The 17,294-nt window shown below is 34.4% G+C and overlaps 1 protein-coding gene across 1 annotated transcript in view; it reads right to left on the reverse strand.

The window, feature by feature from the left end:
- LOC149911372 (uncharacterized) overlaps positions 1 to 9,244 on the reverse strand; it is a 55,006-nt gene extending 45,762 nt beyond the window's left edge. The window contains exon 1 of the mRNA XM_090120514.1: positions 9,129 to 9,244. Within this exon, the coding sequence (XP_089976640.1) occupies positions 9,129 to 9,244 (116 nt within the window). The remainder of the gene's footprint in view (positions 1 to 9,128) is intronic.
- Between the last annotated feature and the right edge of the window lie 8,050 nt (positions 9,245 to 17,294).

Below are 17,294 nucleotides of genomic sequence, written 5' to 3' on the forward strand. Positions count from 1 at the left end.
CGGGGAGGTCAAATTGATATGTCAGGGGCGGGTGGGATAGTCTATTCTGATGATAATAACTATGGATTCAGGGTCGAGCAAAAAATGATTGTGCCGGTGCGTCCACCATCCTGTTGACCTGACATCATTGTCAATTGTTAAATCCTAGAATGGGTGCATGTTGGTGTCATAATATAGGCTATATATTGTATATGGTGGTATATTGGCATAAAGCAGACACAAAAAGGATTAAAGCTTTCTATAAACTTGACCTTAATGGATTCTACATATTAGGTGGAGCAATACCACGCTACGAGTATAATTGGTTTTTGTTTTTGTCACTGGACGTTCTAAATTCACTTTTCTGGTTGCAGATGAATGAACATAAAAATGCTTTTTGTGCAGAAAATGTACAGCAATTCGGTTATTTAGAAACTACGGTTCACAGAGAGAAGAATTGTAAAAGTTCACTCATTTTAACAGTTCTTGAGATTTTGCTCAGAAGTGTCATCAAACTTGACCTGTTTTATTTTTAAATGATCGTCGTTTCTATTCTAACATTTCGTTGTTCCCAAAAACTTGAACTAAATTATGTTTCTAGTTCAACCATTTTTACTGTTCAGAACTTAGCAGAGGGGATGCCTAGGACGAGGACGGCATTATCCCTATTTTCTCTAACGCTTTTTTGAACTGAAGGCTATACTATACATCAGTATCATGGTCAGTAAACAATAAAATTGTGACGTCCTATCCACAATATGAACCTTCAGCTGGTCATTCGCCACATCCTCAGAAAACATTGTTATAGTTGAATGAATACGACATAGACATAATAAGTTGCACGTTTGGCCTCATGTGCTGTTTGCGCAAGACTCTCAAATCATCTGGCCGTATGCCAAGGTCCGTGAGGTACACAAACAAATTCGATTTGCTATGTATTTGTCTAACGTGTAAGTCCCCAAATGGATTAGGCGAGTTATGCCTGGTCGAATGACCTATGTTCTCTGTACTTGCATCCTAACTCAATATGAAGGTAAATTAAGTAGGTTGGAAAATGCACAATCAACAATGAGTATAAGGAGTGTTAAATGAATAGATTTTAAGAAGCATTAAAATATGATTCCAAAAATCATTGCCACTCAGTTGATTTATTTATCTAAAAATCCATACACATTTTTTGGCCAGGCTTGACTCCACATTCTAACGGTTACGGTCAGTTTTTATTTAATGTGTCATTAATTACCACTAGTTCATCAAGACTGAACACACACAACGTTAATATATTACATAACAATAAATGATTACTGAATTATTCGCCCCTTCGCAAGAAGTCGTATACCATGCATCCCTACGTCGTCGGCATTCCGTCTCAATGCACTAAGCTTTGAGACGCCGCGCCTGTATCCGAACTTCCTAGAAGTTCAAGGCTTTCCCAGAAATACATAACATGGATTTTATCGGGATGAACTTATTAAAAGACTTTATCTATAGAAATAAACTGGGAACGATGTTCGTTGTTAATTGCTTCGCTTGAACGCTTATCTTATAAAAACTAGCGGTCCGCCCCGGCTTCGCCCGTGGTACATATTTACGTTTTCTCTACATAAGAACCATCCTCGTACTTCAAGAAATATAATAAAAAAAGAATTATAGAAATCGGTTCAGCCGTTCTCGAGTTATGCGCTTACCAACACATTTTGCGATTCATTTTTATATATAAGAAGATAAAAATAAAGCATTGCGATTTATTTGTAGGTGTTTCATTCAATTTTATAACATAATTTATAAATATCATTTTTAGACTATGGATCTAACTTTATTGTTATTGTGTGAAGTATTCGTAATCATACATTTTTTGCTAAAGTAAGCAATATCATTAGATTTTGGAAGAAGACTGGAGACGTGGATAACTGAATATGTCTCTAACTATACAATACTTATCAAATCGCGCAATTGTCACTGACCATTAGATGCAAGAGTTCATTTGCCTCTTAAATACTATATACAATCAAATACTTAAGGCCTGAATCGGGTAGAATTCCCTTTTAATACCGAAAATTAACTCTAGATATAACCGTTTTTCTTCTTAGATTCTTAATGTACATATCTAAAAAAAATTTATATTAAAGTTTCGAATATGATAAAGGGCATGGTTGTTTTAATTTGTTTATTTTACAATCAGGTTTTTTGGAAAAAAATCATGAACTGAGGTCGATTTTTGGATTTTTAACCAAAACGCTAAGTCAATATAACGTCAATTATTGGCCTTAAATCCTTATCCCAGACATCTATATAACATAGCAGATCCCTACAAAGCTACAGACCAACATTCTCCACTTGCAAATTCTATGAAGGTAAATTTGTGCACACGAGCGTGCTAGCACTACATAGTTTAGCTAACGCCTGTAACAGCACCCCCAGCAAAGGCGTACACGTGACGTATCGACGCAATAAAGGCCCGCTCCTGTAAATGGATTATCTCCTAGATAACTGAATTTTGAGCGCCAGCGGCAGCCTGCAGGGGACATCCGTGCATAGTGCAATTTCCTTTGACCTTGAACTTTCAATATCACCGTGTCAAGTGCGACGAACGTGTAACCCGTAATACGATTTTAAAATTGTTTAGCGGTATAAGCGATGTGTAAAATAAAAAAAAAATGATACACAAACCTGTAGCAGGCACATTTGCTTTATCTAATAACTTATTTTTAATCTTGTTTCAAAAACGTGACTTAATTAGGAATTGTTTTACAAAGACTGAATCGGAGTACCTATAACTAATTATTAGATATTGCTCATATGCCTTTGAGTAATTGTTCAAAACTTCGATATTAAACGTAACCGTCATTTTATTATCAATTTGAATAACAATATAAAACAAACAGAAAAATAAGAAAAATTCTATATTTATCGTAGATTTATCGTAAAAAAACTGGATTAAATATCTTAACTAAAACTTTAAAAGGAATACACGTACACTGTGGTCTAGGCAACTTAATTATAAACTTAAATAACTAACTACCTACTTAAGTAACTAACTACCTACTTTGTTGTTTTCTTCCTTAGGTCAAATTACTCAAAAGTCTGAAGAAGAACTTATTAACAATTTAAACTTAAAGTAAATTATAACTGCCAACTGCAGCCACATTGTTTTATAAGTGGGTTTTTATCTATAATGCGTAGAAGCAGATTCATTCGTCAAAATGTACAAATGTTCTATTTCATACGTAAATAATTGAGAATTTCAGTCATCTAGTTGAAGACAGTTAAAAATAATACACAAACACCTAAGCACATAGCGACGTATTTGATTTATGTATACCTGTATTTGTGTAACAACATGCTACGAAATAACGTGAATCTTTTCATCGACCTAGTTACTTAAAAAATTCAGGGTGATGTTTAAAAGACCGTGAAAACTATAAACAGCATATGACATAATATGACATCGTTTATTTTTATTGTGTATTCGTAGAGAGAAACACGGTGTGAAATTCATTCAAGGGGAGCTACTACATAAGGTTTTATTATTTTCACCACTATCGTAATTTAGGCCGTTAATAAATATTTATTTAAGCACAGCTTTGTACCATCTTTATGTAATGAATATTTTCTGTATTCCATATGTGGTATTTACATTTTTAAACAATCGAATACATATTGTGTTCTTCTCAGTTTTTTTTGTTAAAATAAAATAAATCGGATCTATAAATATTCTAGGAGAAAGGTAGTTTAATAATAATTTTGATTTTAATATAGCACTACCCATTGTACGAAATCTATTCAATCTCCCTTTACAAACAAGCAAAGTACCTACCTGTCAGTACTTATTAAAAAGAACTACCTAAAACGGTGGTCGTTTTCTTCGACAATTTTGCTTATTTTATTAAAAACACGCTATTTTTTAAATATCCATGAAAAATATTTAATATACATATAAATAGCTTTTATATGAAACGAAATAATAAAACCATTTTCTATATACAGGATACTTCGCCCGCCCTCGTTTCCACTTTATGAAGAAATAATAAGCCGATTATGCACCTAGTAAAAGCAGTCTTCCAGTAAAAGGAAATTCAATATTTTATAAGTGTTGAACGGGAATATTAAAGTCTATGTTTAGATTTTAATATAAACTTTCAAACAATGTCCATTAGCTTATGAAACACTAGCTTCCGCCCGCGACTCCGTCCGCGCGGAAAAATTTAGATTTTTTTTTCTACGTATTTTTCCGGGATAAAAAGTATCCTATTTTATGCCCAGGATAATAAGGTATAATTATACCAAGTTTCATCGAAATCGAACCGTTAGTTTTCACGTGATGCCTTCACATACAGACAGACAGACAAAAATTTTTTTTATCACATATTTGGGTTTGGTATCGATCCAGTAACACCCCCTACTATTTATTTTTTCAATATTTTCAATGTACAGAATTGACCCTTCTACAGATTTATTATATCTATGTATAGATGATTTACGCTATTTGACTTCAAGTATAAAAGTTATTACCGTCGCTTTTATAAAAACTTTATCTGTTATGACATTAATAGATTAGCAATCAAATTAAAATATAAATCCCTTTTTACAAAGGAACACTTTACAAAATGATTGCTACGATATTGAATGGGAGTACAAAGGTTTCATAAAAGGATTGATCTGTTAAGAATTTAATGAATTGACAATCAAACTAAAAAATTAATCCCTCCATATAAAGGGGCACTTTACAAATGTCGATAAAAATACACGAAGGATTATATTGCTCTCAATATAAGTCCAATTGTGAAAATGAATTTATAAGTCCATTCGTTTTTATTGTTAATGATATATTGGAAATCGGAAACTTATTTGTTCATTTGCTGTTTGCTCAATTTTTTTACATAAAGCTTAACTAGAGATAGCAAAGTATATTATTAATAAGAAAAATCATTTTATACGTAGGTACTTATGTATCTATATAATATGTAGGTATAAGATGTTTGAATACGAAAAATGTAAACTAATGAATCTTTTAATAAAAAAGTTCATTTAACGTAGCGTTGCATGGCGATGTAAGCTTTGCTCTACCATCTGCACTACCTTCATTAAAATATATTGTTACGTGGAAAATGTGATAAAATATCCCGTATATTTTGTACTACACTGTGCCAGATTCTTGAAAGTATATGATGGTGCGATGAATTTCAGTTAATTACAGTTACTGGCTGAAGCTTAAATGTTATTTATATTAGAGTCTCAGACTAGCTTGTTGGTATGATAATACCTACTGTGTGGATTTCCGTACACATTTTTTGTGATTAGCGGTGCTTTACATGAATGTAAAAGTTTTATGGTGTAAGCTTTAATAGTTGTGTTTTATGTATAATAAATAATAATGTATTTTATAAGAGTCTAATATTTCAGTTAGATTGCGGAGGTCAATGTCTACTTGCACCAAATGAAAGATATTGTTAATTGTTTAAATTATTTATTTATTTTTTATATTTTTGGATTAATATTTTTTTTTTCAATATGGATAATGTTATGTAGACAGTAGTTTTACATAGTGAGTTGGCATTACTTTACAGCTTGTTATCATGCGCATACGCACGCTTCGGGGATTACCTACCGCTATTATCACTACATAGTATAAAACAAAGTCGCTTTCACTGTCCCTATTTCCCTATGTCCCTTTGTATGCTTAAATCTTTAAAACGAGGCAACGGATTTTGATGCGGTTTTTTTTTAATAGATAGAGTGATTCAAGAGGAAGGTTTTAGTATATAATTTATTAGGTTTTAGACAAAGCGATGAATGATTTAAAAACATACCTATATCACAGACTAATAATAATATACTACGTAGGTATACAACCTATATATTATTAGCACAAAGTATGTTTTTAAATATTTTTAGAGTTCCCAACGCGTGTAGCCTGATGATAAGCAAGCACTATCGATCACCGACCATGAACATTGCTAAGAAGAAAATGGTTTCTAAGGGATAAGGAAAAGATTGACCACGTGAATAAAGGAACATAGAAGAAAGGGTGTCCTCTACCAAAAAAAGGGATGTATTCATTCAAATAAAATGAGAAATTTAGACTTGTAATTGTGCAAGTTGGTATATCAATAAGCCACCGAAATTGATTCGATTACAGTATTGATTGGACCTCGATCTCGAACTTGAAATCTCACTTTGCAACCAATTCGGGTTTGATGTCCAGTTCGAATGGAATTATCGAAGTAGATGGAAGTTTTAGACGGACTTTAATTTCATTTTGAACTACAGCACTACCGTATGCTGTCTTAGTTTTCAATACACCAATTAAGTGTTCGAAACGAACTCGATTGAATTAGTACTCGATACCTACTCCCGGGAGTAAACTCGGTTTTCATCAATATTTTTATAAAAATGTATAATACTTGGTCGGAATTGAAATTAAATTTTAATTAATTCGTAAATATATTTGTAGAGTTAAAAATCAGTAGGTAGTCTTCCAAAGTATGCAGTTGGAATATGTTTTTGTTATTTTAGCGTTGTATGAGCATGTTTACCGTTTATTAATTATTGCAAAAAATTAACGTTTTTCATTGCGTATCGTTTTTTTTACAATTGTGAATAGGGAAACTCTTGACCACAATCTCGCCTGATCTCAAGCTAAAATGCTAAGATGGTACGCGATTCCCTAGAAGATACCCGTTTACTCTACGCTTGAAATATTATTGTACCTACAGACATCTACACTAATATAATAAAGAGGAAAACTTTGTTTGTTTCATTGTAATGAATAGGCTCATAAACTACTGGACCGATTTTAAAAATTCTTTCACCATTCGAAAGCTATCATGCTAAGATCAACAGGAGCGGAGTAATGCGGGTGAAACCGCGTGGCACAGCTAGTTTATAATATGTATAATTATTTTTTTTATTACTATTAGGTATACCGATAAAAATGTAGAGACTTCTGATTAGTGAGATTACCTACTGACTTTAAATAAAATTATGTAGCTATAAATTCGTCGCCTACGCAACTTAAGGATTCTAAAAGCAAAAACAATATAGCTGTGAATACTGTAATGTTTAATAACACGAAATCTAAACACTGCGTTCTTAAATAATTCATAAATATAATCTAAATGTAAGATCTATTTTTGCTGTATCGGCCTAAACTCAAATTAATCATCAAATGTGTTTTTGCCAGGTCGTGTGACGCGATAGCATTTCATAAAGTACTAGGTACTGTACGACGTTTGATTGTTCGAAAACCCTGCGTGCCAATTTTATTAAACTGAAATAAAATTCAAAATATATTGATGCTTACACACCGTTAAATAATGAAAAATCTACGTTAATTATAATCTATAATATGAACTTAATGCGCAAACGCTGTAAAAGAAAAAAGCACCAGCTAGGTAATCGATGATCGGAAACGACAGTTTTTTTCAATACAATGTCTTAACGCGTAATTCAATTAAACACGTAACACAATTACTCCACTACACTGTCACATAAACTCCTGACCCTGTGCCGAAGTGACTTCATATGAAAAGGCACGACACGCGAAATCACAAATACCTGGTGTATATCGAAGAGTTCGACCGCACGACGGGTTTGCCAGCTGCATCACCCTTGCAACAATTGCTGCCCATGGCGGGAGCGCATATCGTTTCGGAGTACGCGATAGTCGGCCGCGGACTGCACGAAACGAGGGATATTTTTACAGAAGCGACGCCAGCGCCGCTATTTGTTTACTGTTCAAATTTATGAGGAATTGAAGGAATCTCGCGCTTGTAAACGACCTTTCTCTACACAACTTTGTACGAACGACGGTTGCTCACTAGAAAATGAACACAAAGTATTGGACCTTTTTCAGCTCCTAACTTGTGACAAATTTGTTTTCGATAAACGGGCAATAGGATGCTATTAGATCACCAGCAGCAATAACACAACAGAAATAAATAATGGACTTTAGTATTGGACGTAAAAATACCTGAAAATTTCAGCTTACATAATTTAAAACTTTACACAGTGTTGCCGCTGAAAATCATAGATGGCGCTCATACAGTTTCATAGATCATCACGAGATGTCGCATCGTTTCGAGGAAAGTCAACTAGGTGGCGCTGTCTAGTACCAGAGATCGAACAGAAATTAACCTCGTATTTATTTTTGGTAAGTAAAAGGTAAACTATTACTGACATCATTTGGAATTAGCTAATAGAGAAGATCAGTTACGTCATAGTATTTCAGGGACGGCACAATGTTTCCCATACGATTCTCGTTAGACCTACATCTGCGAATATACGCGTGTTTCATTACGCCATGACATATCTACGCCGGGGAGTTAATGTTTATTTTGGAAACTTACAGAATATGAGCTTTATGTTGTTGAATGTTTGGATGAGTTTAGATTTGTGACAAACGTTTGTGCACATTTAATCAATTTGATCGATCGATCGAAATTGATATTTCGCAATTTTGCTTGCAAGCCGACATAAGATTCTAATTTCCAATCCATTCCGTTGAGGAATTCATCTTTAGTGTGGTTATCAATTAGGTTGTAATAGGAATAGAAACCATAGAGTAGGTAATAGTTTGTAATAATATAAGTAGATACCTATTAGTATTACATTTAGAAAAAACTGTAACTTATAAGTGGATAATATATTTAATATAACTATCGAAAATAAAAAATCGTATTAATTTTTTAAATATCCATAATTTAAATATAGGAGCACATCGCGCATTATTTGTTTCATGATAAATTTTTATTACGAGTCTGATGATGTAAATCAATATTTTTTTTACGCTTATCGATTGATTCAATAAGTATTAAAATAAAATAATGATACGCGAATACCGACACGGTAATGCATCTGAACAAGTGCATTCCTGGTGAGATTTATTTATAATGAAACACATTCTACGACAAGATCACGAAAGGGTATTTAAAACAATATTACAAGCTGCACCAGTGATTGTCATGTTATTTGCAAACCAAGTGTCAAGTGACTGGTCTGCTTCCTGGTCTTTATTTATACTCGAAAAACAAACAACGCTAGCCGGCGCGACCGCGGCACTATGCACTTTATTCACTGAACAACTGGATCTATCGCGATCGGCACACTTTTCGGAGAATCTGAAATGTGAACATGGGCAATGGACCTACCATTCGTACGTGAAGGGCGGCGTCCCCGTGGGCAACGGCAGCGCGAGTTCGGCGGCGCTGCCCGGGGCCGCGCGGACGGTGTGGAGGCCCGTTCGGGGCAAGGCCGGGGGCTCCATGGGCTCCAGTCCTCTCGGAGCAAGCGCGCCGCACTGTATGCGCGCTTGCGCTCACGCCCGTTCACTTTCTATAAATAATACCAAAAAATGTAACACGCTTGGAGCGTATTTCGTATGCGAATATTTCGCTAATATCTTCACTGTCTCATATGTTTACCTATTGACATAGGTACACGTTTAGTTGTGTTTTACATTATTGTTATTTAACTAATATAAAAATTACATGACATTTGTTAGAATGTTTCTACAAAGAGCTACAAATTATTTAGTTTAGTATGAGTTTAAATTATATATAGAGCAAATACTATGAGACGTGTAATTGTCGATTTTTTTTATTTCAATCAATATTTTCTCTGAATGGAGAGCTATTTTCAAACGCATAGGCGGCAACAGGCGTATTTTTTTGCTCTGTAGGTAGAGATTACTTGTTACTGATAAGACCACCTTTTGCACAATATTCCTGAGGGCTGTTTTATTCTCTGATATTTTATTTCATATTATGTACTATGTTCATATTATCAGTAAGTTCTATCGACTATGGTAGATATGCTTAAGATTTATTTTTTCCTCTACTTAGGCAAAGCGTAAAAAAGGAATAGAGTTTATATTGAGAATGTTGATGATAAAGTGGACGATGTGAAGAACTTCCAAGTTATTTTGCTAGTGTTTGATCGTAGCTTATTGGTTTCAGTGGGGTTTTCCGTTTTAGTCGGTAAGGATCCTGCATAACCCACGGCTCTACGGGGGCCGTGGCGTTGAAGATATCCCTAGTCCCTACACAAAAGGTACCTACCTATACTTTTATTGTATCATGGCAGGCATAACTCGTATAAATCATATTACCATCCATAGTCCACACCAGTTGCCGCGCTGTAGGTATCTTGAAAAAAATCGCTTTCTCTTTTAGGTATGAGGCGAAGACAACAGGTATATTTTTCTGATGAACGACGAGCTACACTATATTGTAACAAATTATATTTTTATTACCATATTTAACTTTTCCTTTCAATAATATTAATCTAGCTACTCTGGTTCTCGAGGAAGGTGTAAATTAAATAATTTGTTAAGGTTTATTTAAGTATTGAAAGCGGGTTAACCCGCGGGCAGTACCTAAGCTTCTTTGTCAGATGATGAACCTATATAAAACTAAATTTTTCAAATCTTCTTGAGGATAAAACCAAAGCTTGGTGAAATAAATTATTAAAACAAGTATCTAGGGAGAAAGCCTGAAGCGTAATAAAACGTAACTTGTAAACAACATTGTAAGGTAGACAGAATCGATAAGTTAGGGACATTTCACATTGTAATACATTATAAACATAAATAGTGGAATAGCGTCCGCCCACGGCTTCGTCCGCGTTTACAAAGAAAAACCCGCACAGTTCCCGTCCCCATGGGATTTTTGGGATAGAACCTATCCTATGTGTTAATCCAAGTTATCCTCTATATGTGTGCTAAATTTCATTGTAATCGGTTCAGTAGTATTTGTATGAAAGAGTAGCAAACATACATACTTAAATGTCATACATACACATACATCCATCCTCACTAACTTTCGCATTTATAATAAAAGTACGAAGAACATTATAGACGTATTTTTATCATAATTTTATCGTATTATCTCGGTACTTTCTCGGAATGTAATATATATTTTGAAGTATTTTTCCATTTACACGCAAATAAGCTAAGAAATTTTCCGAAGGAAAAATCTTCCTACGCGTGTACCTATACAGAATTTTTTAATTGGCGAATAATTGGACTGACTGAATATCGAATCATTTATTCATCCTCTTAATTTATATTTTTTAAATCTATTTTAGGTAAAAACAAGTACCTAACTAGGTAAACAAATGATTAAGATAATTTTCGTTTATCGTAACTAGCTAGGCGGATAAAAACGAGCGAAGCAAATTCTCTCAAAACATTCATAGGTATTTTATTTTGTACCTTTCATATTGTTTTCATCATTGCATATTTTTAGTCTAGCAGTCTTATGTAGATAGGTACCAACTTGTTGCACAAGGTTCAATTTCTAGGTCATGCCACGCCAAGTGCTATTCGGGCTATCCTACATAATATACCTTACCTTTTTTATATTATACTAGCAAAACGCCCCGCTTCGCATGGGTATAATGCAGATTAGGATTAGGTCAATATATTATTACCTATGCATATTTTCTACGTGCCTTCCTCGAATCATTATTTCTATTAAAAAGAACTGCATCTAAATCGGATTCGCTCAAATGTCGAAGATCTACAACGAACAACTCGGAAACCTTGTGGTACGGGAGCTAAGTAGTAACGTTTTAAAAAAAGTCATTTTAGTAAAGTTGGGTTTTTACTTTTTGATATAGGTACTGTTTCTCTTGCGGTTATAGTCCGGGCTGTCTGGCTGGCGACTTTGCTGGAGATCAAGAAATTGTAACATGTTACAATTTACAACTACAACAGAACTTCTAATTTTTCGTCAATTTTAATTTACCTTATTTATTATGAAAATGAAAATCAGCAAAATCCATTCAGTCTTTGGGAATTATTTCTTAAAAATTGTATATTCACATAACTAAGCCAAGTTTTTCCTCGGTCGTTATTGATATAGGAAAAAGCAGTCCTTTTTATTCTTTATTGAATACTTCGGGATTCGAACCCACACTTCACAGGACCAGAAGTTAAGATTATTATTATCTCATTCAATTAAAAAATGACATTCGCCAAAATGCAGCAATCGCCTAATTAACAACTTATTTTAAGAGTCGTTTCTTATTTTTAAGGGGTGATAAGATAAATCAAGCTAATATTGTGTATTATTTATTTATTTCATCAAACTACAGTGGTAACCGACAAAAACATTAAGATGATCAATTTTGTCTAAATCTTATATAACTAAGTATTTACTAGAGCTAAGGATAAATTGCCTTTTTCAATGCTTAGATAGTTTTAAGATAGTTTATGTGATATTCTAGTAGTGTTAGACGTATATCAATGAATTACAATATATTTCATTCCGATCCGGGATGGAAATTTTTCCATCTTATCTACAATGTGCCCTTGCGCAAGCGCAGAGAAAGCTCCAAATCTGTCCGTTTAGAATCTTTCTAATCATTGAAAAAGGCTCGGAATAACAAAATAATACTATGAAACTCAAGAAATGACTAATAAATTCCGATTAAAGAAGGTTAAACGGCTAACGAAATGTCCTAGTACATTCAGCACAAGAAGATATTAGGTAAATTACTAAATTACTATGAAAGGAGACCGATTTCTGTTGCTGATAATCGTTAATCCAATAAAATAAGTTTTAAGTTATTTTTTGTGTCTGTTCGAGTATTAAATTTAATTCAGAAACTAATCCTTTTTACTATTAATCGGTATCCTTCCATATGTGTTACCGATTACAACCTTCTTAATTAACATCAATATTAACGAGTAAACTCTTAAAGCAAATTTACAGTAATAATTTAATTAATTAAATTTAAGATAGTACAGTAGAACATAGAATAATAAATTGGTATATATCAATAGTCTTAGATATAAAAACTTAACTTAATTAACATAATCCATGTTTAAAAAATCGATAATTCTTAAAAATAAATTAGTATACATATATACGTAATCAAATGACAAAACGATAAAATCGATTAGGCGGATGTCTTTTGATTTCATGAATAGTTTTTTATATTTTTTTTGTGAAACATTTTGCCGAGCGTGACGTAAATACTTTTTAAATCAGAACACGCATAAAAAAAATAAAGTAGTAATACAAAAAGTTATACAAAAATCAAACAAAGCATTTATTCGAATAAACGATGGACACGTGTCAATTGTCCGATTCTTTGCATTTTTCGCCAGGTGTTGTTCTATTTACATGTGTGATTCATTTTTCACAGAATTCGACTATGCAAAATTACTTTTTGAATATGAACTTTATTTAATGTTTATATTTTGACAAAATTGACTACATAAATTCCTCCTCTTACAATAAGAACTTTTTTTGCGTAAACTCAAATAAAAAAGTTTTAATTTAGTTCAGCATATCAAGACTATAGATATTTACCGCATTTAGCAAACTCAAGATATCTAAGTGGCGTGTTTGAGCTTACCGTAGCAATATCCGAAACATCTTACACATATCACCTAAGAGAATGGTGAGAAATACTATTTCTATGGATGTACTCTACATCCATAGAAATAGTAAAACTCTTCAAAAACTTTAGACTAGCAGTCTATAACTTTCAACTGACTTATCATTACAAAATAATAAATAAAAATAAAAAATCCTTGGACCAAAACACGCTTAATTAAAAAAAAAATAACAAAAGTAAATAATATATTATGCATCTGAAATGTATTACAACGCGATTGTACATTTAGGTACAGTTTATTAAACGGCTAAGGATTTAAGAGAAATTAGAAATTAAATTAGGGCATGTTTACACGCGAGGATACCATCAATCTTTTCGAACGTAATGTGCCGATTGATTTGTGAATAGGTATAGCTCGTGTAACCACACCCTAACACCTGCGATGGCAAATATTCCAAATTTTGTCTAACTTTAAAAAAATATAGTGATTACGCTAATCGATTTCAATTACCACCTCATATCACTTGTTTCGCAAAGGCGACAATATCACAACCCCACGCGAGTTGACTTGAAGCCTCGTCCTATCCACTCATTTGAAACCCCAACATCATAAAATACTTTATTATTTATCATATTTGTAACTGAAAATACAATTTACATTATTGTTTATAATTAATTTTTAAATCATCATAAATCAAAATATTATTGAGTATTTAGGACGAGGCTTTTGAATCGTAATTAGCAGCTGGCTGGTCATTTTCACACCATGGCTACCAATAACGATTCAGTTTACAATATCGCGCACGCCATAATATGTACATATCTCATCGCTCCATTACAAAAATATCCTTCCAGTGTAATAATTAGGTGAATTTAAAAAAATATTTTGGAATTACAAAAATATATGCAAGCCTAATAGTAGATATATATGACAATAGGGCCCCCCTTATATTTGTGCGTACGCGCAGTGGTCACACACGAAACAAAATAAATCGGATCGAAGAAAGTCCATGTGGGTAGACCGACACATTAATCTACGAGAAATTCGGATTATACATTTCGTTAAGAGATCCTGTATTCATTACATCCAGATCTTGAGATTTTTTTAAAGCACAGTAAATGTAGTAGGTAGTGTAAAAACCGCCATTTGAACTTAATTTCAAACCTTCTATCGTTGTTATTGGATGTTTCTTACGGTTTAGGCCTGAAATTTATTCGTTACAAAAATAACGAAGAAAATACGTCTCAAAAGAAACTCAAATTATAAAAATATAAAATAACCTGCAAATATACTTTTAATAATACTTTGACTAGAAATTGAAATGCAAAACTTAGACGGAATACACGAAGACGTATACATCGATACACACTTTATAATAATTAATAGTAAGTATAATATTTATCCATATTATACTGTTTTAACACGAATAAAATTTTGAATACGACACAAAGATATCGCTTGAATATTGGTGTAAATAAGATATTATTTACACAATAATACAAATAAGCCGGCGAATGCATATGTCTCTTTCACATAATATGATATTAGTACTACCGGCCCAAAGGCGATGTTTCAAAACCTCGACGTAAGTCATACTTTACCCAAAAACAAAGTCGCTATGAATTATGTTTACTTATATTTTAATTTACGTACCTACTCTTCCTTAGCACGATATCCATCTCTATGCATAATTATTTAAATAATACTGTCTACATAAATTGATATACAAATAAAGTTAATACACAAAAAACTAAAGATACACATCAAAAAACACGAGTAACTCAGGTAATAATATCGAAACAAAAAAAACACTGACGGTGAATAAGCTTTGGCAAAAGATTAATGATTTAAATAGTAATTAGTACTTAATTTTCTTACTATCTACTACAGCTAAACTAATTAAACTCTATGAAAAACATGTACCCTAATTCTAAAGCTACATCTAATTATCAAAATACTCGAGTAACTGTCCGTATGACGAGAGAGGTACCCGGTATTTTGGCAGGCTTGCGTGGCCACAAAGGCTCAGCTCGCAGAGTCCGGGGGAATGCGTGGAACATCATCCGCAGGCTGCGCCTCACGAACACAGCCAGCGGTGGACGTTGCAGTGATGCAAAATAGTAATCATAGTAAAATCGTGCGGGCTATGGAGCGGAATGTGCAATATGGATCTCCGGGAAGCTATGGCGTCTGCCTTTCGAATTCCAAAAAGCGATTTATAACCAAATTTTGTAAAATATAACGAAGCCCGAAATAAAACGGCAGACGGTGACTCGCCAAGTAGATGGACGTGCCCCCTAACAAGTCGAAGGGGGCCGGATGGCTAAGGGTGGTGCAGTGCGGCCCGGGTCTCCCCGCGTGTAGCGCCAACACTGCCACCCCCGAGTGCGATGGAAACTCTTGCGACTCCACTGAGGGGCTCATCCCCGTGGAGGTCGGGAGTACGGGGTCGCCACTCCCCGACACCACGCCACTAGGTGCCCTGCACAAGTTAGGTAGCGCTTCTCACGCTTTAGATTTACGTCGTCTCTCCAGTATGTTTCACTATTTTACGTAGATAAGCAGTGCATGGTTAATGCTCCTAAACTGGCATTGGATGATTAGGTTTTTGAATTACTTTTTTTGCGTTTATTACTACATTGTGGTTGTAAAAATATCAAAACCCGCACAACAGCTCGCGTTTAAATAAGCTGATATGATACAAATAAACATATTTTAATGAAACAAAAAAAAAACAGACGGTCAATAAGAAAATACCTTGGCCAAAGATTAATGATTCATGATCATATTATTTTTCGTTCGTGGCGAATTTTAATGATATATGGGGATTAGTTATAACGTTACCTAACCTAATTAAACTCTATGAAAAACATTTACCCTAATTCTAAAGCTACATCTAATCATCAAAATACTCGAGTAACTGTCCGTATGACGAGAGAGGTACCCGGTATTTTGGCAGGCTTGCGTGGCCACAAAGGCTCAGCACGCAGAGTCCGGGGGAATGCGTGGAACATCATCCGCAGGCTGCGCCTCACGAGCACAGCCAGCGGTGGACGTTGCAGTGATGCAAAATAGTAATCATAGTAAAATCGTGCGGGCTATGGAGCGGAATGTGCAATATGGATCTCCGGGAAGCTATGGCGTCTGCCTTTCGAATTCCAAAAAGCGATTTATAACCAAATTTTGTAAAATATAACGAAGCCCGAAATAAAACGGCAGACGGTGACTCGCCAAGTAGATGGACGGGCCCCCTAACAAGTCGAAGGGGGCCGGATGGCTAAGGGTGGTGCAGTGCGGCCCGGGTCTCCCCGCGTGTAGCGCCAACACTGCCACCCCCGAGTGCGATGGAAACTCTTGCGACTCCACTGAGGGGCTCATCCCCGTGGAGGTCGGGAGTACGGGGTCGCCACTCCCCGACACCACGCCACTAGGTGCCCTGCACAAGTTAGGTAGCGCTTCTCACGCTTTAGATTTACGTCGTCTCTCCAGTATGTTTCACTATTTTACGTAGATAAGCAGTGCATGGTTAATGCTCCTAAACTGGCATTGGATGATTAGGTTTTTGAATTACTTTTTTTGCGTTTATTACTACATTGTGGTTGTAAAAATATCAAAACCCGCATAACAGCTCGCGTTTAAATAAGCTGATATGATACAAATAAACATATTTTAATGAAACAAAAAAAAAAAAAACAGACGGTCAATAAGAAAATACCTTGGCCAAAGATTAATGATTCATGATCATATTATTTTTCGTTCGTGGCGAATTTTAATGATATATGGGGATTAGTTATAACGTTACCTAACCTAATTAAACTCTATGAAAAACATTTACCCTAATTCTAAAGCTACATCTAATCATCAAAATACTCGAGTAACTGTCCGTATGACGAGAGAGGTACCCGGTATTTTGGCAGGCTTGCGTGGCCACAAAGGCTCAGCACGCAGAGTCCGGGGGAATGCGTGG

Source organism: Colias eurytheme, chromosome 1, assembly GCF_061535395.1.
Source record: "Colias eurytheme isolate Ceu_HAF_F1 chromosome 1, ilColEury1 Martin Lab GWU primary, whole genome shotgun sequence".
Classification (NCBI taxonomy): Eukaryota; Metazoa; Arthropoda; class Insecta; order Lepidoptera; family Pieridae; genus Colias; species Colias eurytheme.